General features: G+C 45.3%; 1 protein-coding gene across 1 annotated transcript in view; it reads left to right on the top strand.

Moving 5' to 3' along the window:
- The window catches only part of LOC135573935 (nectin-1-like), a 173,932-nt gene that overhangs the window by 89,977 nt on the left and 57,455 nt on the right, over positions 1-26,500 (top strand). Inside the window, exons 2-4 of the mRNA XM_065024143.1 lie at positions 2,280-2,651; positions 5,962-6,261; positions 15,915-16,032. Of these exons, the coding sequence (XP_064880215.1) occupies positions 2,280-2,651; positions 5,962-6,261; positions 15,915-16,032 (790 nt within the window). The remainder of the gene's footprint in view (positions 1-2,279; positions 2,652-5,961; positions 6,262-15,914; positions 16,033-26,500) is intronic.

The raw sequence follows: 26,500 nt of genomic DNA, 5'->3' as shown, positions 1-26,500 counted from the left end.
TTCTCTCATCTCTCTCTCTCTCTCTCTCTCTCTCTCACCATCTCGCTCTCTCTCCATCTCATTCTCTCTCTCATCTCACCACCTATCTCTCTCTCTTTCTCAGTATTGTTGTTTCAGTGCCGCCACAGCCAATGGTCCAGCTGTAATACCATGAAATACAGTACTCGAGTTGAGAGCAGGGACACAGGGTCTGTATGTAGGAGGAGGGGTGAGAGGGTGAGGAGAGGGGGAGGAGAGGAGAAGGTGAGGAGAGGAGAAGGGTGGGAGGAGAAGAGAAGATTGTGGAATGTAGGGAGAAAGAAGGATGGGCTAGAGAGGGAGGATGATGGAGTTTATAATTGTATTTATTTAACTAGGAAAGTCAGTTAAGAACAAATTCTTATTTACAATGACAGCCTACCGGGGAACAGTGGGTTAACTGCCTTGTTCAGGGGCAGAACGACAGATTTTTACCTTGTCAGCTCGGGATGGAGATAGAGGGAGGTAGAGAGAGAAGGATGGAGGTAGAGAGAGAAGGATGGATATAGAGGGAGGTAGAGAGAGAATGATGGAGATAGAGAGAGAAGGATGGAGAAAGGAGTTATGTGTTGAGGGACAGCTGAGCTGACGTTAGGGCTTTAGAACTGCTGTGCCAGCTAGTCTCAGTAAACCATCCTGCCAGGTTAGAACTGTGGTGCCAGCTAGTCTCAGTAAACCATCCTGCCAGGTTAGAACTGTGGTGCCAGCTAGTCCCAGTAAACCATCCTGCCAGGTTAGAACTGTGGTGCCAGCTAGTCTCAGTAAACCATCCTGCCAGGTTAGAACTGTGGTGCCAGCTAGTCTCAGTAAACCATCCTGCCAGGTTAGAACTGTGGTGCCAGCTAGTCTCAGTAAACCATCCTGCCAGGTTAGAACTGTGGTGCCAGCTAGTCTCAGTAAACCATCCTGCCAGGTTAGAACTGTGGTGCCAGCTAGTCTCAGTAAACCATCCTGCCAGGTTAGAACTGTGGTGCCAGATAGTCTCAGTAAACCATCCTGCCAGGTTAGAACTGTGGTGCCAGCTAGTCTCAGTAAACCATCCTGCCAGGTTAGAACTGTGGTGCCAGCTAGTCTCAGTAAACCATCCTGCCAGGTTAGAACTGCTGTGCCAGCTAGTCTCAGTAAACCATCCTGCCAGGTTAGAACTATGGTGCCAGCTAGTCTCAGTAAACCATCCTGCCAGGTTGGAACTGTGGTGCCAGCAACTCTCAGTAAACCATCCTGCCAGGTTAGAACTGCTGTGCCAGCTAGTCTCAGTAAACCATCCTGCCAGGTTAGAACTATGGTGCCAGCTAGTCTCAGTAAACCATCCTGCCAGGTTAGAACTGCTGTGCCAGCTAGTCTCAGTAAACCATCCTGCCAGGTTAGAACTGTGGTGCCAGCTAGTCTCAGTAAACCATCCTGCCAGGTTAGAACTGCTGTGCCAGCTAGTCTCAGTAAACCATCCTGCCAGGTTAGAACGGTGGTGCCAGCAACCATCCTGCCAGGTTGGAACTGTGGTGCCAGCTAGTCTCAGTAAACCATCCTGCCAGGTTAGAACGGTGGTGCCAGCTAGTCTCAGTAAACCATCCTGAACTGAGGGTCTACTACAGAACTTCAGACTCAGTCAGGTAGACCCGTGAAAACCTGTACTTTGTCTCCTCGATTGTTCCTCAAGCAAGGGGGGAGGCCGATGACATCACAGATTCCCATCTGACCAACAGTAAACTTGAAGTTCACAGTTGTCTTAAATACACTCTTTTGCTCAAAACATATTTTTGACCTTTTAGTGTTCTTTACTGTATGTATACTGGGCTATCGCTTTTCATCAGGAACTGTTCAACAATCCCTGGAGGACGTCTAAGTGTCGAGGTTTAGGGATCGGGTTGTTTTTGTGGAACTCGGGGTGTGTGGTGGGTGTTTCCCTGGGATTAAATATGTGGAGCTTGCAGTGTGTGTGGATGGATGGTGCGTCTACACTCTGCCAAGCAGGCTGGAATGGACTTGTGGGCCTGCAGATCATAATGAAATGTTGTTTTGTTCTCTTTCCCTCTCTCTCTGTCTCCCCCTTTCCCCTCCCTCCCCCTCTCTCCTCCTCCTCTCCTCCTCCTCCTCTCCTCCTCTCCTCCCCTCCTCCTTTCCCTCTCCCTCCACCTCCTCTCCTCCCCCTCCCCCTCCTCCCCTCTCCCCCCTCCCCCTCCCTCCTCTCCTCTCCTCCCATCCTCCCCCTCCCCTCCTCCTCTCCTCCCTTCCTCCTCCCCTCCCCTCTGTCCTCCTCTCAGCTGGAGATGGACAGAGTGTCCAGATGGACTCCATTAAGTCAGGATTCGTGGGCTCCCAGGTGGAGCTGCGTTGTATCTTCGTTAATTCCAACCCTCCAGTCAAGATCTCTCAGGTGACGTGGCAGAAGTTCCTGAACGGCACCAAACAGAACGTGGCCATCGCCAACCCGTCGCTGGGGGTGTCCGTGCTCCCGCCCTTCAAGGAGAGGGTGACCTTCAAGCAGGCAGCGGTCCGCCACCGCACCCCGTCTCTGGAGGACACCACCATCATGTTCTCTAATCTGAGGCTGTCTGATGAGGCCGCATACATCTGCGAGTACACCACCTTCCCTGCTGGGAACCGAGAGAACATGGTCAACCTCACCGTGTTTGGTAAGGACTAGTTAACACAATATTAACCTCACCACCTTCCCTGCTGGGAACCGAGAGAACATGGTCAACCTCACCGTGTTTGGTAACAACCCAATATGACACTGCAAGACATTCTAGTCAGCCCCCGTCAATTAGAATGACCTGATAACCAAGACATTCTAGTCAGCCCCCGTCAATTAGAATGACCTGATAACCAAGACATTCTAGTCAGCCCCCGTCAATTAGAATGACCTGATAACCAAGACATTCTAGTCAGCCCCCGTCAATTAGAATGACCTGATAACCAAGACATTCTAGTCAGCCCCCCTCAATTAGAATGACCTGATAACCAAGACATTCTAGTCAGCCCCCGTCAATTAGAATTACCTGATAACCAAGACATTCTAGTCACCCCCCGTAAATTAGAATTACCTGATAACCAAGACATTCTAGTCAGCCCCCCTCAATTAGAATTACCTGATAACCAAAACATTCTAGTCAGCCCCCGTCAATTAGAATTACCTGATAACCAAGACATTCTAGTCAGCCCCCCGTCAATTAGAATTACCTGATAACCAAGACATTCTAGTCACCCCCCGTAAATTAGAATTACCTGATAACCAAGACATTCTAGTCAGCCCCCTCAATTAGAATTACCTGATAACCAAAACATTCTAGTCAGCCCCCCGTCAATTAGAATTACCTGATAACCAAGACATTCTAGTCAGCCCCGTCAATTAGAATGACCTGATAACCAAGACATTCTAGTCACCCCCCGTAAATTAGAATTACCTGATAACCAAGATATTCTAGTCAGCCCCTCTCAATTAGAATTACCTGATTAAATAAAATATAATGTTACAGCTGTGTGAGAAGATGAACATACTCTTTATATGCCCTTGAACTTCACTTGATCTGCCCTACACCTGCCAGTGCCCTGTTCTACACCTGCCCTTGACCTGCCCTTGACCTGCCCTACACCTGCACTTGACCTGCCATTGACCTGCACTTGACCTGCCCTTGACCTGCCCTTGACCTGCCCTTGACCTGCCCTTGACCTGCCCTTGACCTGCCCTTGACCTTCCCTAGACCTGCCCTACACCTGCCCTTGACCTGCCCTTGACCTGCACTTGACCTGCCCTTGACCTGCCCTTGACCTTCCCTAGACCTGCCCTACACCTGCACTTGACCTGCACTTGACCTGCCCTTGACCTGCCCTTGACCTGCACTTGACCTGCCCTTGACCTGCACTTGACCTGCCCTTGACCTTCCCTAGACCTGCCCTACACCTGTACTTGACCTGCACTTGACCTTCCCTAGACCTGCCCTTGACCTGCCCTTGACCTTCCCTCGACCTGCACTTAACTTGCTTACTTGATTGTGAGGTCAGACACTATAGCATTCTAACCTTAGAAAACCTGTCAGGCCACTTAACCAGGCTGTGTTTCTGTGAAAGTGTTGGAGATGTGATATATTCTATTCATAGAGATTTCCCCAGAAGGAACACACCACCATAAAGCACACAGCCATATTGCTTTCATGTAACCAGAGATGCTGCAGAGTACAGAGAAATAAATAAGTACAGGGCCTTCAGAAACCATTCTCACCCCTTGACTTTTTCAACATTTGTATGTGTTACAGCCTGAATTTAACATGGATTGAATGTAGATTTCTTTGTCAGTGGCCTACACATAAAACTCCATAATGTCAAACTGGAATGATGTTTTTAGAAATTTGTACAAAAATTCATTCAAAATGAAAATCTGAAATGTCAATTAGTATTAAACCCCTTTGTTATAGCAAGCCAACATAAGTTCAGGAGTAAAAATGTGCACATAATAAGTTGCATGGACTCACTTTGTGTGCCATAATTGTGTTTAACATATTTTTTTTATGACTACCTCATCTCTGTACCCCACACATAGAATTATCTGTAAGGTCCCTCATCTCTGTATCCCACACATAGAATTATCTGTAAGGTCCCTCATCTCTGTATCCCACACATAGAATTATCTGTAAGGTCCCTCATCTCTGTACCCCACACATACAATTATCTGTAAGGTCCCTCATCTCTGTATCCCACACATAGAAATATCTGTAAGGTCCCTCAGTCGAGCAGTGAATTTTAAACATAGATTCAACCACAAAGACAAGGGAGGTTTTCCAATGCCTCGCAAAGCATATGAAAGCCATCTGCAGCGCTTCATATCATATCTATCTGCAGCTCTTCATGTCAAATACATCTGCAGCTCTTCATATCATATCTATCTGCAGCTCTTCATATCCAATCTATCTGCAGCTCTTCATATCATAGCTATCTGCAGCTCTTCATATCATAGCTATCTGCGGCTCTTCATATCATAGCTATCTGCAGCTCTTCATATCATAGCTATCTGCGGCTCTTCATATCATAGCTATCTGAGACTCTTCATATCATAGCTATCTGAGACTCTTCATATCATAGCTATCTGAGACTCTTCATATCATAGCTATCTGCAGCCCTTCATATCATAGCTATCTGCAGCCCTTCATATCATAGCTATCTGCAGCCCTTCATATCATAGCTATCTGCTGCTCTTTATCTGCTCCACAGCTACAGTTTCCCATGTGAGTGTTCTCCCGTGCTTACCTGAGCCTTTTGATGTCACTGTAGTAAATTGCTAATTGCCAGCCCTCAAAGGATTTCATTTGGAAGATGTTCTTTTGGAAAGCTTCTCCATCTGTTGAGGCTTTCTGACAACTGGGTTTGGCTTTGAGCACGTCAGGGAGGGACGTTCCTTCGTTGATTTAAATCATCACAAAACCTGTTTTCATCTTTCTCCCACCCTAGATTCATACATTTCAAATAGTTATCAGTTAATCTGAGGCTTAACGTTGAAGTGAAGTTGAAATAATTATAAACCTAGATGGGAGTTATATTGAAAGAAAAATCCACACAATCCAAAAAGTAATTTACTTCACAGAAAGCTATATATTTTTTTAAATGAAGGGCATCGGCATTGAGATGTGGTGCATTCAAAACAAACTAATTAGACCAGTAGAACTTTTTCATTTTATTTTTCCTTCACTTTTAATAAAAACCCTTGCCACCCTTTAATCACTTTGCTTATTTGATTTAAATCAAGAAAGAGCCTTGTTTCCAGCCTTGTTTTAAGACTAGTCCCTTTATGATGTTTTGATAGGAAATACATTTGTATTTTGCTATGATTGTTGCTTTTCAATAGTTTCTTCTTGGTGTTAAAATGACCCCCATTGGTAATTCAAGTTAGTGGCATGAGTGTTAATCACTTTGTTTGTTTTGTTCACGTTTATTATCGCTCTTTCCTTCCAGCTCGACCTCAGACCCGAATGACCTTGACCACGCCCACCATCGTGGCCCGCCCCCAGAAGCGGAAGATGACCGTGGCGACCTGCCTCTCGGCTAATGGAAAGCCTCAGAGTGTGATCAAGTGGGACACGAGGCTGAAGGGCGAAGCCACGTTCCAAGAGACGCAGAATGCCAACGGCACGGTGACCGTTAGGAGCAACTATGTGGTCGTGCCCAGCAGAGAGACACACAAACAGAAACTCACCTGCATCGTAACCTACAACAACGAGAGGATTACAGACAGTGTCGTGCTCAACGTGCAATGTGAGTTATCGCAGTTATGTTCATGTCAATCAATCAACCAATCAACCTTTATTTAAACATGTATTTAACCTAACAGGCTGACTAAACCGCTCGCGCAGATCACGCTGCCTGTCCTGCGTCTCCCATCTCCTCATTGGTTCATAGAAGCAGGTACCCAGGTGCCATCTCCTCATTGGTTCATAGAAGCAGGTACCCAGGTGCCATCTCCTCATTGGTTTATAGAAGCAGGTACCCAGGTGCCATCTCCTCATTGGTTTATAGAAGCAGGTACCCACGTGCCATCTCCTCATTGGTTTATAGAAGCAGGTACCCAGGTGCCATCTCCTCATTGGTTTATAGAAGCAGGTACCCAGGTGCCATCTCCTCATTGGTTTATAGAAGCAGGTACCCAGGTGCCATCTCCTCATTGGTTTATAGAAGCAGGTACCCAGGTGCCATCTCCTCATTGGTTTATAGAAGCAGGTACCCAGGTGCCATCTCCTCATTGGTTTATAGAAGCAGGTACCCACGTGCCATCTCCTCATTGGTTTATAGAAGCAGGTACCCAGGTGCCATCTCCTCATTGGTTTATAGAAGCAGGTACCCAGGTGCCATCTCCTCATTGGTTTATAGAAGCAGGTACCCAGGTGCCATCTCCTCATTGGTTTATAGAAGCAGGTACCCAGGTGCCATCTCCTCATTGGTTTATAGAAGCAGGTACCCAGGTGCCATCTCCTCATTGGTTTATATAAGTAGGTACCCAGGTGCCGCCATCTCATTGGTTTATAGAAGCAGGTACCCAGGTGCCATCTCCTCATTGGTTTATAGAAGCAGGTACCCAGGTGCCATCTCCTCATTGGTTTATACCCACGTGGGTGACTGAAAGACGAACGAGGTCAGTGGCGGTAATGCACCTAATTTATGATAGTTGCCAACCGCAATATAAAGTCCAGAGAAGAAAAGGCCTGGAAGGAAGAGAGATGACTAGAAACGATTCGGTTGACAGTTTTATGTGTGGATTAATTGGCAGGGTAGAGGTCCTTGTGCATTTCAGGTAAAATAACAACTCAAGGTTTATATCCCAGGACAAATTATCTAGCAACAGCAGCTAACTAAAAAGGACAAATTAGCTAGCAAGTGCAAGCCAGCTAGCTAAATTGCCATTCATGTTTAATGCTTTTCAACCTGTCCCCAAATTAATGTAATTGGTTCAGAGTTTGTTTTGATATTTTAACCTGTGTGTTGTGATCGCGTTTGGTGTGGGGGTACAAAATAAATGTATGCACGATGGCGCACGAGTCTCTTACTGGGGCATCTGAAATAGAACCCTAAACCTCAGTGTGAAGAGTCTCTGACTGGAGCATCTGAAATAGAACCCTAAACCTCAGTGTGAAGAGTCTCTGACTGGGGCATCTGAAATAGAACCCTAAACCTCAGTGTGAAGAGTCTCTGACTGGGGCATCTGAAATAGAACCCTAAACCTCAGTGTGAAGAGTCTCTGACTGGGGCATCTGAAATAGAACCTTAAACCTCAGTGTGAAGAGTCTCTGACTGGGGCATCTGAAATAGAACCCTAAACCTCAGTGTGAAGAGTCTCTGACTGGGGCATCTGAAATAGAACCCTGATTCATATAGTCTGTGAGTGGAAGTACATGATTCATATAGTCTGTGAGTGGAAGTACATGATTCATATAGTCTGTGAGTGGAGGTACATGATTCATATAGTCTGTGAGTGGAGGTACATGATTCATATAGTCTGTGAGTGGAGGTACATGATTCATATAGTCTGTGAGTGGAAGTACATGATTCATATAGTCTGTGAGTGGAAGTACATGATTCATATCGTCTTATAGAGGAAAAATAGCAGTAGGCCTGAAAGCAGATGATAGCTGTGGTGTCTCAACATGGAGAATAATCAGGACAGAAAATAAATATATTCTGGTCAGGGAATTCAGGTCAGAGGCATTAGGACGTCCACCCACTGGTTTTAACTGTTCATCGTTCTATTCTGTTCTCTTCTGCTCTATTCTGTTCTATTCTTCTGTTCTGTTCTATTCTGCACTGTTCTGCTCTATTCTGTTCTCCTCTATTCTGTTCTATTCTTCTGTTCTGCTCTGTTCTGCTCTTCTGTTCTGCTCCATTCTGTTCTATTCTGCTCTGCTCTGTTCTGTTCTGTTCTATTCTGCTCTGCTCTGTTCTGTTCTGTTCTATTCTGCTCTGTTCTGTTCTATTCTGCTCTATTCTGCTCTGTTCTGTTCTATTCTGCTCTGTTCTGCTCTGTTCTGTTCTATTCTGCTCTGTTCTGCTCTGTTCTGTTCTGTTCTGCTCTGTTCTGTTCTATTCTGCTCTGTTCTGTTCTATGCTGTTCTATTCTGCTCTGTTCTGCTCTATTCTGCTCTGTTCTGTTCTATTCTGCTCTGCTCTGTTCTGTTCTATTCTGCTCTGTTCTATTCTGCTCTATTCTGCTCTGTTCTGTTCTATTCTGCTCTGTTCTGTTCTATTCTGCTCTGTTCTGCTCTGCTCTGTTCTGTTCTATTCTGCTCTGTTCTGCTCTGTTCTGTTCTATTCTGCTCTGTTCTGTTCTATTCTGCTCTGTTCTGCTATGTTCTGCTCTGTTCTGCTATGTTCTATTCTGCTATGTTCTGTTCTGTTCTGCTATGTTCTGCTCTGTTCTGCTATGTTCTGTTCTGCTATGTTCTATTCTGCTATGTTCTGCTCTGCTCTGTTCTGTTGTTTTCTGTTATATTCTGCTCTGTTCTGTTCTGCTATGTTCTGTTCTGCTCTGTTCTGTTCTGTTGTTTTCTGTTATATTCTGCTCTGTTCTGTTCTATTCTGCTCTGTTCTGCTCCATTCTGTTCTATTCTGCTCTGCTCTGTTCTGTTCTGTTCTATTCTGCTCTGTTCTGTTCTATTCTGCTCTATTCTGCTCTGTTCTGTTCTATTCTGCTCTGTTCTGTTCTGCTCTGTTCTGTTCTGTTCTATGCTGTTCTATTCTGCTCTGTTCTGTTCTATTCTGCTCTATTCTGCTCTGTTCTGTTCTATTCTGCTCTGCTCTGTTCTGTTCTATTCTGCTCTGCTCTGTTCTGTTCTATTCTGGTCTGTTCTGTTCTATTCTGCTCTATTCTGCTCTGTTCTGTTCTATTCTGCTCTGTTCTGTTCTATTCTGCTCTGTTCTGCTCTGTTCTGTTCTATTCTGCTCTGTTCTGCTCTGTTCTGTTCTATTCTGCTCTGTTCTGTTCTATTCTGTTCTATTCTGCTCTGTTCTGTTCTATTCTGCTCTGTTCTGCTCTGTTCTGTTCTATTCTGCTCTGTTCTGTTCTATTCTGCTATGTTCTGTTCTGTTCTGCTATGTTCTGCTCTGTTCTGCTATGTTCTGTTCTGCTATGTTCTATTCTGCTATGTTCTGTTCTGCTCTGTTCTGTTCTGTTGTTTTCTGTTATATTCTGCTTTGTTCTGTTCTGTTCTGCTATGTTCTGTTCTGCTCTGTTCTGTTCTGTTGTTTTCTGTTATATTCTGCTCTGTTCTGTTCTGCTATGTTCTATTCTGCTATGTTTTGCTCTGTTCTGTTCTGCTATGTTCTGTTCTGTTCTATTCTGCTCTGTTCTGCTATGTTCTGTTCTGTTATATTCTGCTCTGTTCTGTTCTGTTCTGCTATGTTCTATTCTGCTATGTTTTGCGCTGTTCTGTTCTGCTATGTTCTGTTCCGCTCCATTCTGTTATTTTCTGCTCTGTTCTGCTCTGTTCTGCTATGATCTATTCTACTATGTTCTGCTCTGTTCTGTTCTATTCTGCTCTGTTCTGCTCTGTTCTGTTCTGTTCTATTCTGCTCTGTTTTGTTCTATTCTGTTCTATTCTGCTCTGTTCTGTTCTATTCTGCTCTGTTCTGCTCTATTCTGCTCTGTTCTGCTCTGTTCTGCTCTGTTCTGCTATGTTCTATTCTGCTATGTTCTGTTCTGTTCTGCTATGTTCTGTTCTGTTCTGCTATGTTCTGCTCTGTTCTGCTATGTTCTGTTCTTCTCTGTTCTGCTATGTTCTATTCTGCTATGTTCTGTTCTGTTCTGCTATGTTCTGTTGTTTTCTGTTATATTCTGCTCTGTTCTGTTCTGCTATGTTCTGTTATTTTCTGCTCTGTTCTGCTATGTTCTATTCTGCTCTGTTCTGCTATGTTCTGTTCTGTTCTATTCTGCTCTGTTCTGCTCTGTTCTGCTATGTTCTGTTCTGTTCTGCTATGTTCTGTTGTTTTCTGTTATATTCTGCTCTGTTCTGCTCCATTCTGCTCTGGTCTGTTCTATTCTGCTCTGTTCTGTTCTTTTCTGTTCTATTCTGCTATGTTCTGTTCTGTTCTGCTATGTTCTGCTCTGTTCTGCTCTTTTCTGTTCTGCTATGTTCTGCTCTGTTCTGTTCTGCTATGTTCTGTTATATTCTGCTCTGTTCTGCTCCATTCTGCTCTGTTCTGTTCTATTCTGCTCTGTTCTGTTCTGCTCTGTTCTGCTTTGCTCTGTTCTGCTATGCTCTGTTCTGCTGTTCTGCTATGTTCTGTTCTGCTATGTTCTGCTCTGTTCTGCTCTGTTCTGTTCTGTTCTATTCTGCTCTATTCTGTTCTGTTCTATTCTGCTCTGTTCTGCTCTATTCTGCTCTGTTCTGCTCTGTTCTGTTCTATTCTGCTCTGTTCTGTTCTATTCTGTTCTATTCTGCTCTGTTCTGTTCTATTCTGCTCTGTTCTGCTCTATTCTGCTCTGTTCTGTTCTATTCTGTTCTGCTCTATTCTGCTCTATTCTGCTCTGTTCTATTCTGCTCTGCTTTGCTCTGTTCTGCTATGCTCTGTTCTGCTAGAGGGTAGTGTGGTGATGTCTAGAGGGTAGTGTGGTGATCTCTAGAGGATAGTGTGGTGTGGTGATCTCTAGAGGGTAGTGTGGTGATCTCTAGAGGGTAGTGTGGTGATCTCTAGAGGGTAGTGTGGTGATGTCTAGAGGGTAGTGTGGTGATGTCTAGAGGGTAGTGTGGTGATCTCTAGAGGGTAGTGTGGTGATCTCTAGAGGGTAGTGTGGTGTGGTGATCTCTAGAGGGTGGTGTGGTGATCTCTAGAGGGTGGTGTGGTGATCTCTAGAGGGTAGTGTGGTGATCTCTAGAGGGTAGTGTGGTGATCTCTAGAGGGTAGTGTGGTGTGGTGATCTCTAGAGGGTAGTGTGGTGTGGTGATCTCTAGAGGGTAGTGTGGTGATCTCTAGAGGGTAGTGTGGTGATCTCTAGAGGGTAGTGTGGTGTGGTGATCTCTAGAGGGTGGTGTGGTAATCTCTAGAGGGTAGTGTGGTGATGTCTAGAGGGTAGTGTGGTGATGTCTAGAGGGTAGTGTGGTGATCTCTAGAGGGTAGTGTGGTGATGTCTAGAGGGTGGTGTGGTGATCTCTAGAGGGTAGTGTGGTGATGTCTAGAGGGTAGTGTGGTGATGTCTAGAGGATAGTGTAGTTATCTCTAGAGGGTAGTGTGGTGATCTCTAGAGGGTAGTGTGGTGATCTCTAGAGGGTAGTGTGGTGTGGTGATCTCTAGAGGGTAGTGTGGTGATCTCTAGAGGGTAGTGTGGTGATCTCTAGAGGGTAGTGTGGTGATCTCTAGAGGGTAGTGTGGTGTGGTGATCTCTAGAAGGTAGTGTGGTGTGGTGATCTCTAGAGGGTGGTGTGGTGATGTCTAGAGGGTAGTGTAGTTATCTCTAGAGGGTAGTGTGGTGATCTCTAGAGGGTAGTGTGGTGTGGTGATCTCTAGAGGGTGGTGTGGTGATCTCTAGAGGGTAGTGTGGTGATGTCTAGAGGGTAGTGTGGTGATCTCTAGAGGGTAGTGTGGTGATCTCTAGAGGGTAGTGTGGTGATCTCTAGAGGGTAGTGTGGTGATCTCTAGAGGGTAGTGTGGTGATCTCTAGGGGTAGTGTGGTGTGGTGATCTCTAGAGGGTAGTGTGGTGATCTCTAGGGGGTAGTGTGGTGATCTCTAGGGGGTAGTGTGGTGTGGTGATCTCTAGAGGGTAGTGTGGTGATCTCTAGAGGGTAGTGTGGTGATCTCTAGAGGGTGGTGTGGTGATCTCTAGAGGGTAGTGTGGTGATCTCTAGGGGGTAGTGTGGTGATGTCTAGAGGGTAGTGTGGTGATGTCTAGAGGGTAGTGTGGTGACCTCTAGAGGGTAGTGTGGTGTGGTGATCTCTAGAGGGTAGTGTGGTGATCTCTAGAGGGTGGTGTGGTGATCTCTAGAGGGTAGTGTGGTGATCTCTAGAGGGTGGTGTGGTGATCTCTAGAGGGTAGTGTGGTGATCTCTAGAGGGTAGTGTGGTGATCTCTAGAGGGTGGTGTGGTGATCTCTAGGGGGTAGTGTGGTGTGGTGATGTCTAGAGGGTAGTGTGGTGATCTCTAGAGGGTAGTGTGGTGTGGTGATCTCTAGAGGGTGGTGTGGTGATCTCTAGAGGGTAGTGTGGTGATGTCTAGAGGGTAGTGTGGTGATCTCTAGAGGGTGGTGTGGTGATCTCTAGAGGGTAGTGTGGTGATCTCTAGAGGGTAGTGTGGTGATGTCTAGAGGGTAGTGTGGTGATGTCTAGAGGGTAGTGTGGTGATCTCTAGAGGGTAGTGTGGTGATCTCTAGAGGGTAGTGTGGTGTGGTGATCTCTAGAGGGTGGTGTGGTGATCTCTAGAGGGTGGTGTGGTGATCTCTAGAGGGTAGTGTGGTGATCTCTAGAGGGTAGTGTGGTGATCTCTAGAGGGTAGTGTGGTGTGGTGATCTCTAGAGGGTAGTGTGGTGATCTCTAGAGGGTAGTGTGGTGATCTCTAGAGGGTAGTGTGGTGTGGTGATCTCTAGAGGGTGGTGTGGTGATCTCTAGAGGGTAGTGTGGTGATGTCTAGAGGGTAGTGTGGTGATGTCTAGAGGGTAGTGTGGTGATCTCTAGAGGGTAGTGTGGTGATGTCTAGAGGGTGGTGTGGTGATCTCTAGAGGGTAGTGTGGTGATGTCTAGAGGGTAGTGTGGTGATGTCTAGAGGATAGTGTAGTTATCTCTAGAGGGTAGTGTGGTGATGTCTAGAGGGTAGTGTGGTGATCTCTAGAGGGTAGTGTGGTGTGGTGATCTCTAGAGGGTAGTGTGGTGATCTCTAGAGGGTAGTGTGGTGATCTCTAGAGGGTAGTGTGGTGATCTCTAGAGGGTAGTGTGGTGTGGTGATCTCTAGAAGGTAGTGTGGTGTGGTGATCTCTAGAGGGTGGTGTGGTGATGTCTAGAGGGTAGTGTAGTTATCTCTAGAGGGTAGTGTGGTGATCTCTAGAGGGTAGTGTGGTGTGGTGATCTCTAGAGGGTGGTGTGGTGATCTCTAGAGGGTAGTGTGGTGATGTCTAGAGGGTAGTGTGGTGATCTCTAGAGGGTAGTGTGGTGATCTCTAGGGGGTAGTGTGGTGTGGTGATCTCTAGAGGGTAGTGTGGTGATCTCTAGAGGGTGGTGTGGTGATCTCTAGAGGGTAGTGTGGTGATCTCTAGGGGGTAGTGTGGTGATGTCTAGAGGGTAGTGTGGTGATGTCTAGAGGGTAGTGTGGTGATCTCTAGAGGGTAGTGTGGTGTGGTGATCTCTAGAGGGTAGTGTGGTGATCTCTAGAGGGTGGTGTGGTGATCTCTAGAGGGTAGTGTGGTGATCTCTAGAGGGTGGTGTGGTGATCTCTAGAGGGTAGTGTGGTGATCTCTAGAGGGTAGTGTGGTGATCTCTAGAGGGTGGTGTGGTGATCTCTAGAGGGTAGTGTGGTGATCTCTAGATGGTAGTGTGGTGATCTCTAGGGGGTAGTGTGGTGTGGTGATGTCTAGAGGGTAGTGTGGTGATCTCTAGAGGGTAGTGTGGTGTGGTGATCTCTAGAGGGTGGTGTGGTGATCTCTAGAGGGTAGTGTGGTGATGTCTAGAGGGTAGTGTGGTGATCTCTAGAGGGTGGTGTGGTGATCTCTAGAGGGTAGTGTGGTGTGATGATCTCTAGAGGGTAGTGTGGTGTGGTGATCTCTAGAGGGTAGTGTGGTGATCTCTAGAGGGTAGTGTGGTGATCTCTAGAGGGTAGTGCGGTGATCTCTAGAGGGTAGTGTGGTGTGGTGATCTATATAGGGTAGTGTGGTGATCTCTAGAGGGTAGTGTGGTGTGGTGATCTCTAGAGGGTAGTGTGGTGATCTCTAGAGGGTGGTGTGGTGATCTCTAGAGGGTAGTGTGGTGATGTCTAGAGGGTAGTGTGGTGTGGTGATCTCTAGAGGGTGGTGTGGTGATCTCTAGAGGGTAGTGTGGTGTGGTGATCTCTAGAGGGTAGTGTGGTGATGTCTAGAGGGTAGTGTGGTGATGTCTAGAGGGTAGTGTGGTGATCTCTAGAGGGTAGTGTGGAGATCTCTAGAGGGTGGTGTGGTGATCTCTAGAGGGTAGTGTGGTGATCTCTAGGGGGTAGTGTGGTGATGTCTAGAGGGTAGTGTGGTGATGTCTAGAGGGTAGTGTGGTGATCTCTAGAGGGTAGTGTGGTGTGGTGATCTCTAGAGGGTAGTGTGGTGATCTCTAGAGGGTGGTGTGGTGATCTCTAGAGGGTAGTGTGGTGATCTCTAGAGGGTGGTGTGGTGATCTCTAGAGGGTAGTGTGGTGATCTCTAGAGGGTAGTGTGGTGATCTCTAGAGGGTGGTGTGGTGATCTCTAGAGGGTAGTGTGGTGATCTCTAGATGGTAGTGTGGTGATCTCTAGGGGGTAGTGTGGTGTGGTGATGTCTAGAGGGTAGTGTGGTGATCTCTAGAGGGTAGTGTGGTGTGGTGATCTCTAGAGGGTGGTGTGGTGATCTCTAGAGGGTAGTGTGGTGATGTCTAGAGGGTAGTGTGGTGATCTCTAGAGGGTGGTGTGGTGATCTCTAGAGGGTAGTGTGGTGTGGTGATCTCTAGAAGGTAGTGTGGTGTGGTGATCTCTAGAGGGTAGTGTGGTGATCTCTAGAGGGTAGTGTGGTGATCTCTAGAGGGTAGTGCGGTGATCTCTAGAGGGTAGTGTGGTGTGGTGATCTCTATAGGGTAGTGTGGTGATCTCTAGAGGGTAGTGTGGTGTGGTGATCTCTAGAGGGTAGTGTGGTGATCTCTAGAGGGTGGTGTGGTGATCTCTAGAGGGTAGTGTGGTGATGTCTAGAGGGTAGTGTGGTGTGGTGATCTCTAGAGGGTGGTGTGGTGATCTCTAGAGGGTAGTGTGGTGTGGTGATCTCTAGAGGGTAGTGTGGTGATGTCTAGAGGGTAGTGTGGTGATGTCTAGAGGGTAGTGTGGTGATCTCTAGAGGGTAGTGTGGAGATCTCTAGAGGGTAGTGTGGTGTGGTGATCTCTAGAGGGTGGTGTGGTGATCTCTAGAGGGTAGTGTGTTGATCTCTAGAGGGTGGTGTGGTGATCTCTAGAGGGTAGTGTGGTGATCTCTAGAGGGTAGTGTGGTGTGGTGATCTCTAGAGGGTAGTGTGGTGATCTCAAGAGGGTAGTGTAGTTATCTCTAGAGGGTAGTGTGGCGATCTCTAGAGGGTAGTGTGGTGATCTCTAGAGGGTAGTGTGGTGATCCTCTAGAGAAAAGAATGAAAAGGAAAATATGTGGGTTAATACAATTGGAAACAAGGCTCGAGTCAGCGTTGTGGAATGAGAAACATACTGTACTATTCTGACACCATCTCTCTCTCTCTCTCTGACAGATGAACCGGAGGTGAAGATCGAGGGCTTCGATGGTAACTGGTACCTGGACCGTCAGGATGTCAGCCTCACCTGCAAGGCTGACGCTAACCCTCCTGTTACCGTCTACCAGTGGAAAGTGTAAGTCTTCTTTCGACCTTCTGTTCACAGGTCCAGGTTATCTGTTTGAAATGGGTCGGGGGTACAACGAAAGCTTGAAGTGTAGGTAACATACATTCTACAAAACTTGTTCAAGACTTAAAGACTTGGGGCACATTATTGTATGAAATCTATTTATTTTTTCATAAACCGCACTAGTCAAGAGTTTGGACACGCCTACTCATTCAAGGTTTTTATTTTATTTTTTACTATTCTAGAATAATAGTGACAACATCAAAATGATGAAATAACACATATGGAATCATGTATTAACCAATTTGTGGAATTTCTTTGATTGGCGTTTGAGCCAATCAGTTGTGTTGTAAAAAGGTAGGGGTGGAATACAAAACCCTATTTGGTAAATTACCAAGTCCATTTTACGACAGTCCATCATTACTTTAAAACATGAAGGTCTGTCAATCTGGAGAATGTCAAAAACTTAAATAAATAATAATAATTAAAGTGCAATTGCAAAAACCATCAAGCTCTATGATGAAAACTGGCTCTCATGAAGACCCAGAGTTACCTCTGCTGCAAAGGATAAGTTCATTAGAGTTACCTGGCTCTCATGAGGACCGCCACAGGAAAGGAAGACCCAGAGTTACCTCTGCTGCAAAGGATAAGTTCATTAGAGTTACCTGGCTCTCATGAGGACCTCCACAGGAAAGGAAGACCCAGAGTTATCTCTGCTGCAGAGGATAAGTTCATTAGAGTTACCTGGCTCTCATGAGGACCACCACAGGAAAGGAAGACCCAGAGTTACCTCTGCTGCAGAGGATAAGTTCATTAGAGTTACCAGCCTCAGAAATCGGCAATTAAATGAACCTCAAATTGCAGCCCAAATAAATGCTTTACAGAGTTCAAGTAAAAGACACATCTCGACATCAACTGTTCTGAGGAGACTGTGTGAATCAGGCCTTCATGCTAAAATTGTTGCAAAGAAACCACTACTAAAGGACACCAATAAGAAGAAACTTGTTTGGGCCAAGAAACACGAGCAATGAACAATAGATTTCTATCATTTGTTTTTTATCAGGACAATGACCCAACACACCTCCAGGCTGTGTAAGGGCTATTTAACCAAGGAAATGGTTGGAGTGCTTTACCAGATAACCTGGCCTCCACAATCACCTGACCTAAACCCAATTGGGATGGTTTGGGATGAGTTGAACTGCAGTGAAGGAAAAGCAGCCAACAAGTGCTCAGCATATGTGGGATCTCCTTCAAGACTGTTGGTAAAGTATACCAGGTTAAACTGGTTGAGAGAATGCTAAGAGTGTGCAAAGCTGTCATCAAGGCAAAGGGTGGCTACTTTGAAGAATCTAAAATATATTTTGATTTGTTTAACACTTTTGTGTTTAATGCATAGTTTCGATGTCTTCATTATTATTCTGCAATGTAGAAAATAGCTTTAAAAACCCCTGGTGCTCTAAAACGTTTGACTGGTTCTGTATATCATGTGAAACGGGCCCACGGTTTGGAATTCATGATAGTTGAACAAGTGGTCTGAAATGAATGGATTTATTAATTCTGTGTTTTAAAAGCATAAGCCGTTCTCAAAAACCCTGTTCAAGACTTAATGGGGCGGCAGGGTAGCCTAGTGGTTAGAGCGTTGGACTAGTAACCGAAAGGTTGCAAGTTCAAATCCCCGAGCTGACAAGGTACAAATCTGTCGTTCTGCCCCTGAACACCCACTGTTCCTAGGCCGTCATTGAAAATAAGAATTTGTTCTTAACTGACTTGCCTAGTAAAATAAAGGTAAAAAAATAAAAATAATTGAAAAAAAATTAATGCACCTCACCGCTGCAATGAAACTGACACAACTCAATTGTGTTATATGAGAGGTCTGGTGAACCTAATTGATTCTTCTTTGGTTCTCCAATCAGGGTTTAAAAACATAAAGCAATAAGATGTATTTACTTGTCGTATCCATCCGTGTTTCATTCATCTCAGTTTGTTTACACATCAATATAGTGATGATTAGGAGATGGAGGCTTAGGCACAATGAGACTGTGAAAAACAACACACACATTATTATCTAGACAAGCATGGGCAGCACGGTGACAGTTAGACTAGTACCGACAGTATCTAGTCTCTTTTATCTACAGTATCTAGACTTTTTCATCTACAGTATCTAGACTTTTTCATCTACAGTTTCTAGTCTTATTTTATCTACAGTATCTAGACTATTTTATCTACAATATCTATTTTATTTCCAGTATTTTTTTATCTACAGTACAGTGCAAAAGTATTCATCCGCCTTGGCGTTTTTACATGTTTTTTGCATTACAACCTGTAGTTTAAATATATTTGTATTTTTATTGGATGTCATGTATTGGACGTATACAAAGAAGTCAAAAATTGGTGAAGTGAAATGAAAAAAATATACTTTAAAAAAATAATTCTAAACAATAAGAATGTGAAAAGTGGTGCATGCATATGTATTCACCCCCTTTGCTATGAAATCCCTACATATGATCTAGTACAACCATACCTTCAGAAGTCACATAATTAGTTAAATAAAGTCCACCTGTGTGCAATCTAATTGTCACATGATCTGTCACATGATGTCAGTATATATACACCTGTTCTGAAAGGCCCCAGAGTCTAAGCAAGGGGCACCACCAAGCAAGCTGCATCATGAAGACCAAGGAGTTCTCCAAACAGGTCAGGGACAAAGTTGTGGAGAACTATTGATCAGGGTTGGGTTACAAAAAAATATCAGAAACTTTGAACATCCCACAGAGCACCATTAAATCCATTATTTAAAAAATGAAAGAATATGGCACCACAACAAACCTGCCAAGAGAGGGTCGCCCACCAAAACTCATGGACCAGGCAAGGAGGGCATTAATCAGAGAGGCAACAAAGAGACCAAAGATAATCCTGATGGAGCTACAAAGGTCCACTGCGGAAATTGGAGTATCTGACCATAGGACCACTTTAAGCCGTACACTCCACAGAGCTGGGCTTTATAAGCAAACATGTTTGCTGTTCGCCAAATGGCATATGGGAGACTCCCCAAACATATGGAAGAAGGTAATCTGGTAAGATGAGACTAAAATGTAGTTTTTTGGCCATCAAGGAAAACACTATGTCTGCCGTAAACCCAATACCTCTCATCACCCCGAGAAAACATTCCCCACAGTGAAGCATATGGTAGTGGCAGGATCATGCTTTGGGCATGTTTTTCATCGGCAGGGACTGGGAAACTGGTTAGAATTGAAGGAATGATGGATGACACTAAATACAGGGAAATGATTGATGGATACCTGTTTTAGTCTTCCAGAGATTTGAGACTGGGACAGAGGTTCACCTTCCAGCAGGATAATGACCCTAAGCATACTGTTAACCTCTTGCGACGAGCAAACCCGTATCCGGGAGCGTAATCATAGCCTCAAACGCATTAGCATAACGCAGCGGACATAAATACCCCTAGAAACTTTTCCTATTCATGAAAATCGCAAATGAAATGAAATAAATATATTCAAACACAAGCTTAGCCTTTTGTTAACAACACTGTCATCTCAGATTTTCAAAATATGCGTTACAGCCAACGCTAGACAAGCATTTGTGTAAGTTTATCATGGCAAAATGCTATGCTATGCTAGGCTCTGCTGGCAGCAGGCAACATTTTCACGAAAATAAGAAAAGCAACCAAATTAAATAATTTACCTTTGAAGAACTTCAGATGCTTTCACTCAGGAGATAGCAAATGCTCCTTTTTTCCAAAAAGATTATTTTTGTATGCGAAATAGCTCCCGTTTCTTCATCATGCTTGGCTGAGAAATCGACCGGAAAATGCTGCAACTATAACGCCAAACTTTTTTCAAAATTTGCTCCATAATATCGACAGAAACAAGGCAAACGTTGTTTAGGATCCATCCTCAAGGTGTTTTTAACATATATATTTGATAATATATCCGTCGAGGCAATTGGTTTCTCATAAGAAGCGATTGGAAAAATGGCTACCTCAGTATTTTACTCGAGATTTTCTGCGGGAGACACCATGTGACCACATGCTATATATGGTCCCTTACAGCCATTCTTCAATGGAAATGCCTAAAAAGACGTCACAATGCTGTAGACACCTTGGGGAATATGTGGAAAACGTAAGCTCATTCGTAGCTCATTCACAGCCATATAAGGAGTCATTGGCATGAGGCGGTTTCAAAAAATGTGGCACTTCCTGGTTGGATTTTTATCTGGGTTTTGCCTGTAACATCAGTTCTGTGGAACTCACAGACAATATCTTTGCAGTTTTGGAAACGTCAGAGTGTTTTCTTTCCAAAGCTGTCAATTATATGCATATTCGAGCATCTTTTCGAGACAAAATATCTTGTTTAAAACGGGAACGTTTTTCATCCAACATTTTTAATAGCGCCCCCTAATTAATTACTGGTTAAAGAAACACTTGAGTGCTTTAAGGGGAAACATTTAAATGTCTTGGAATGGCCTAGTCAACGCCCAGACCTCAATCCAATTGAGATTCTGTGGTATGACTTTAAAATTGCTGTACACCAGCAGAACCCATCCAACTTCACACTCAACGTCAACAAAACTAAGGAGATGATTGTGGACTTCAGGAAACAGCAGAGGGAACACCCCCCTATCCACATCGATGGAACAGTAGTGGAGAGGGTAGCAAGTTTTAAGTTCCTCGGCATACACATCACAGACAAACTGAATTGGTCCACTCACACAGACAGCATCGTGAAGAAGGCGCAGCAGCGCCTCTTCAACCTCAGGAGGCTGAAGAAATTCGGCTTGTCACCAAAAGCACTCACAAACTTCTACAGATGCCGGATGTCATAAGGTGAATGCACCAATTTGTAAGTCGCTCTGGATAAGAGCGTCTGCTAAATGACTTAAATGTAATGTAAATGATGCACAATCGAGAGCATCCTGGCGGGCTGTATCACCGCCTGGTACGGCAACTGCTCCGCCCTCAACGGTAAGGCTCTCCAGAGGGTAGTGAGGTCTGCACAACGCATCACCGGGGCAAACTACCTGCCCTCCAGGACACCTACACCACCCGATGTTACAGGAATGCCATAAAGATCATCAACGACATCAACCACCCGAGCCACTGCCTGTTCACCCCGCTATCATCCAGAAGGCGAGGTCAGTACAGGTGCATCAAAGCTGGGACCGAGAGACTGAAAAACAGCTTCTATCTCAAGGCCATCAGACTGTTAAACAGCCACCACTAACATTGAGTGGCTGCTGCCAACAGACTGACGCTGACTCAACTCCAGCCACTTTAATAATGGGAATTGATGGGAAATGATGTAAATATATCACTAGCCACTTTAAACAATGCTACCTTATATAATGTTGCTTACCCTACATTATTCATCTCATATGCATACCTATATACTGTACTCTATATCATCGACTGCATCCTTATGTAATACATGTATCACTAGCCACTTTAACTATGCCACTTTGTTTACATACTCATCTCATATGTATATACTGTACTCGATACCATCTACTGTATCTTGCCTATGCTGCTCTGTACCATCACTCATTCATATATCCTTATGTACATATTCTTTATCCCCTTACACTGTGTATAAGACAGTAGTTTTGGAATTGTTAGTTAGATTACTTGTTGGTTATTACTGCATTGTCGGAACTAGAAGCACAAGCATTTCGCTACACTCGCATTAACATCTGCTAACCATGTGTATGTGACAAATACAATTTGATTTGATTTGATTTGAACTTGTAGGAGCTGGAGCAGTTTTGCCTTGAAGTATGGGCAAACATCCCAGTGGCTAGATGTGCCAAGCTCATAGAGACATACCCCAAGAGACTTGCAGCTGTAATTGCTGCAAAAGGTGGCTCTACAAAGTATTGACATTGTGTGGGGGGGGTGAACGCTCAAATCTGTTGGGGTTTTTTTGTCCATTTTTTTGTCCATCTATTTCATCTACATTATATATTTTATCTACAGTATCTGGACTCTTTTGTCTGCAGTTTAGTCTCTTATCTACAATATATATTCTCTCTTATCTACAGTATCTAGTCTATTTTATTGACAGTGTCTAATGTATTTTATTCACAATATATATTTTATCTACAATATCTAGTCACTTTTATCTATCATCCAGAAGGCGAGGTCAGTACAGGTGCATCAAAGCTGGGACCGAGAGACTGAAAAACAGCTTCTATCTCAAGGCCATCAGCCTGTTAAACAACCACCACTAGTCAGCTTCTATCTCAAGGCCATCAGCCTGTTAAACAGCCACCACTAGTCAGCTTCTATCTCAAGGCCATCAGCCTGTTAAACAGCCACCACTAGTCAGCTTCTATCTCAAGGCCATCAGCCTGTTAAACAGCCACCACTAGTCAGCTTCTATCTCAAGGCCTGTTAAACAGCCATCACTAGTCAGCTTCTATCTCAAGGCCATCAGCCTGTTAAACAGCCACCACTAGTCAGCTTCTATCTCAAGGCCATCAGACTGTTAAACAGCCACCACTAGTCAGCTTCTATCTCAAGGCCATCAGACTGTTAAACAGCCACCACTAGTCAGCTTCTATCTCAAGGCCATCAGCCTGTTAAACAGCCATCACTAGTCAGCTTCTATCTCAAGGCCATCAGCCTGTTAAACAGCCACCACTAGTCAGCTTCTATCTCAAGGCCATCAGCCTGTTAAACAGCCACCACTAGTCAGCTTCTATCTCAAGGCCATCAGCCTGTTAAACAGCCACCACTAGTCAGCTTCTATCTCAAGGCCATCAGCCTGTTAAACAGCCACCACTAGTCAGCTTCTATCTCAAGGCCTGTTAAACAGCCACCACTAGTCAGCTTCTATCTCAAGGCCATCAGCATGTTAAACAGCCACCACTAGTCAGCTTCTATCTCAAGGCCATCAGCCTGTTAAACAGCCACCACTAGTCAGCTTCTATCTCAAGGCCTGTTAAACAGCCACCACTAGTCAGCTTCTATCTCAAGGCCATCAGCCTGTTAAACAGCCACCACTAGTCAGCTTCTATCTCAAGGCCTGTTAAACAGCCACCACTAGTCAGCTTCTATCTCAAGGCCTGTTAAACAGCCACCACTAGTCAGCTTCTATCTCAAGGCCATCAGCCTGTTAAACAGCCACCACTAGTCAGCTTCTATCTCAAGGCCATCAGCCTGTTAAACAGCCACCACTAGTCAGCTTATATCTCAAGGCCATCAGCCTGTTAAACAGCCACCACTAGTCAGCTTCTATCTCAAGGCCATCAGCCTGTTAAACAGCCACCACTAGTCAGCTTCTATCTCAAGGCCATCAGACTGTTAAACAGCCACCACTAGTCAGCTTCTATCTCAAGGCCATCAGACTGTTAAACAGCCACCACTAGTCAGCTACTATCTCAAGGCCTGTTAAACAGCCACCACTAGTCAGCTTCTATCTCAAGGCCACCAGCCTGTTAAACAGCCACCACCAGCTTCTATCTCAAGGCCATCAGCCTGTTAAACAGCCACCACTAGTCAGCTTCTATCTCAAGGCCTGTTAAACAGCCACCACTAGTCAGCTTCTATCTCAAGGCCATCAGCCTGTTAAACAGCCACCACTAGTCAGCTTCTATCTCAAGGCCATCAGCCTGTTAAACAGCCACCACTAGTCAGCTTCTATCTCAAGGCCATCAGCCTGTTAAACAGCCACCACTAGTCAGCTTCTATCTCAAGGCCATCAGCCTGTTAAACAGCCACCACTAGTCAGCTTCTATCTCAAGGCCATCAGACTGTTAAACAGCCACCACTAGTCAGCTTCTATCTCAAGGCCTGTTAAACAGCCACCACTAGTCAGCTTCTATCTCAAGGCCTGTTAAACAGCCACCACTAGTCAGCTTCTATCTCAAGACCATCAGCCTGTTAAACAGCCACCACTAGTCAGCTTCTATCTCAAGGCCATCAGCCTGTTAAACAGCCACCACTAGTCAGCTTCTATCTCAAGGCCATCAGCCTGTTAAACAGCCACCACTAGTCAGCTTCTATCTCAAGGCCTGTTAAACAGCCACCACTAGTCAGCTTCTATCTCAAGGCCATCAGCCTGTTAAACAGCCACCACTAGTCAGCTTCTATCTCAAGACCATCAGCCTGTTAAACAGCCACCACTAGTCAGCTTCTATCTCAAGGCCATCAGCCTGTTAAACAGCCACCACTAGTCAGCTACTATCTCAAGGCCATCAGCCTGTTAAACATCCACCACTAGTCAGCTTCTATCTCAAGGCCATCAGACTGTTAAACAGCCACCACTAGTCAGCTTCTATCTCAAGGCCTGTTAAACAGCCACCACTAGTCAGCTTCTATCTCAAGGCCATCAGACTGTTAAACAGCCACCACTAGTCAGCTTCTATCTCAAGGCCATCAGACTGTTAAACAGCCACCACTAGTCAGCTTCTATCTCAAGGCCTGTTAAACAGCCACCACTAGTCAGCTTCTATCTCAAGGCCTGTTAAACAGCCACCACTAGTCAGCTTCTATCTCAAGACCATCAGCCTGTTAAACAGCCACCACTAGTCAGCTTCTATCTCAAGGCCATCAGCCTGTTAAACAGCCACCACTAGTCAGCTTCTATCTCAAGGCCTGTTACACAGCCACCACTAGTCAGCTTCTATCTCAAGGCCATCAGCCTGTTAAACAGCCACCACTAGTCAGCTTCTATCTCAAGGCCTGTTAAACAGCCACCACTAGTCAGCTTCTATCTCAAGGCCATCAGCCTGTTAAACAGCCACCACTAGTCAGCTTCTATCTCAAGACCATCAGCCTGTTAAACAGCCACCACTAGTCAGCTTCTATCTCAAGGCCATCAGCCTGTTAAACAGCCACCACTAGTCAGCTACTATCTCAAGGCCATCAGCCTGTTAAACATCCACCACTAGTCAGCTTCTATCTCAAGGCCATCAGACTGTTAAACAGCCACCACTAGTCAGCTTCTATCTCAAGGCCTGTTAAACAGCCACCACTAGTCAGCTTCTATCTCAAGGCCTGTTAAACAGCCACCACTGTTAAAGGCCTGTTAAACAGCCACCACTAGTCAGCTTCTATCTCAAGACCATCAGCCTGTTAAACAGCCACCACTAGTCAGCTTCTATCTCAAGGCCATCAGCCTGTTAAACAGCCACCACTAGTCAGCTTCTATCTCAAGGCCTGTTAAACAGCCACCACTAGTCAGCTTCTATCTCAAGGCCATCAGCCTGTTAAACAGCCATCACTAGTCAGCTTCTATCTCAAGGCCTGTTAAACAGCCACCACTAGTCAGCTTCTATCTCAAGGCCATCAGCCTGTTAAACAGCCACCACTAGTCAGCTTCTATCTCAAGGCCATCAGCCTGTTAAACAGCCACCACTAGTCAGCTTCTATCTCAAGGCCATCAGCCTGTTAAACAGCCACCACTAGTCAGCTTCTATCTCAAGGCCATCAGACTGTTAAACAGTCACCACTAGTCAGCTTCTATCTCAAGGCCATCAGCCTGTTAAACAGCCACCACTAGTCAGCTTCTATCTCAAGGCCTGTTACACAGCCACCACTAGTCAGCTTCTATCTCAAGGCCATCAGCCTGTTAAACAGCCATCACTAGTCAGCTTCTATCTCAAGGCCTGTTAAACAGCCACCACTAGTCAGCTTCATCTCAAGGCCATCAGCCTGTTAAACAGCCACCACTAGTCAGCTTCATCTCAAGGCCATCAGCCTGTTAAACAGCCACCACTAGTCAGCTTATATCTCAAGGCCATCAGACTGTTAAACAGCCACCACTAGTCAGCTTCATCTCAAGGCCATCAGACTGTTAAACAGCCACCACTAGTCAGCTTCTATCTCAAGGCCTGTTAAACAGCCACCACTAGTCAGCTTCTATCTCAAGGCCATCAGCCTGTTAAACAGCCACCACTAGTCAGCTTCTATCTCAAGGCCATCAGCCTGTTAAACAGCCACCACTAGTCAGCTTCTATCTCAAGGCCTGTTACACAGCCACCACTAGTCAGCTTCTATCTCAAGGCCATCAGCCTGTTAAACAGCCACCACTAGTCAGCTTCTATCTCAAGGCCATCAGCCTGTTAAACAGCCATCACTAGTCAGCTTCTATCTCAAGGCCTGTTAAACAGCCACCACTAGTCAGCTTCTATCTCAAGGCCATCAGCCTGTTAAACAGCCACCACTAGTCAGCTTCTATCTCAAGGCCATCAGCCTGTTAAACAGCCACCACTAGTCAGCTTCTATCTCAAGGCCATCAGCCTGTTAAACAGCCACCACTAGTCAGCTACTATCTCAAGGCCATCAGCCTGTTAAACAGCCACCACTAGTCAGCTTCTATCTCAAGGCCATCAGCCTGTTAAACAGCCACCACTAGTCAGCTTCTATCTCAAGGCCATCAGCCTGTTAAACAGCCACCACTAGTCAGCTTCTATCTCAAGGCCTGTTAAACAGCCACCACTAGTCAGCTTCTATCTCAAG

Source organism: Oncorhynchus nerka, linkage group LG11 (assembly GCF_034236695.1).
Source record: "Oncorhynchus nerka isolate Pitt River linkage group LG11, Oner_Uvic_2.0, whole genome shotgun sequence".
In the NCBI taxonomy this organism is placed as follows: Eukaryota; Metazoa; Chordata; class Actinopteri; order Salmoniformes; family Salmonidae; genus Oncorhynchus; species Oncorhynchus nerka.
This window is presented reverse-complemented; position numbering and strand designations above follow the sequence as displayed.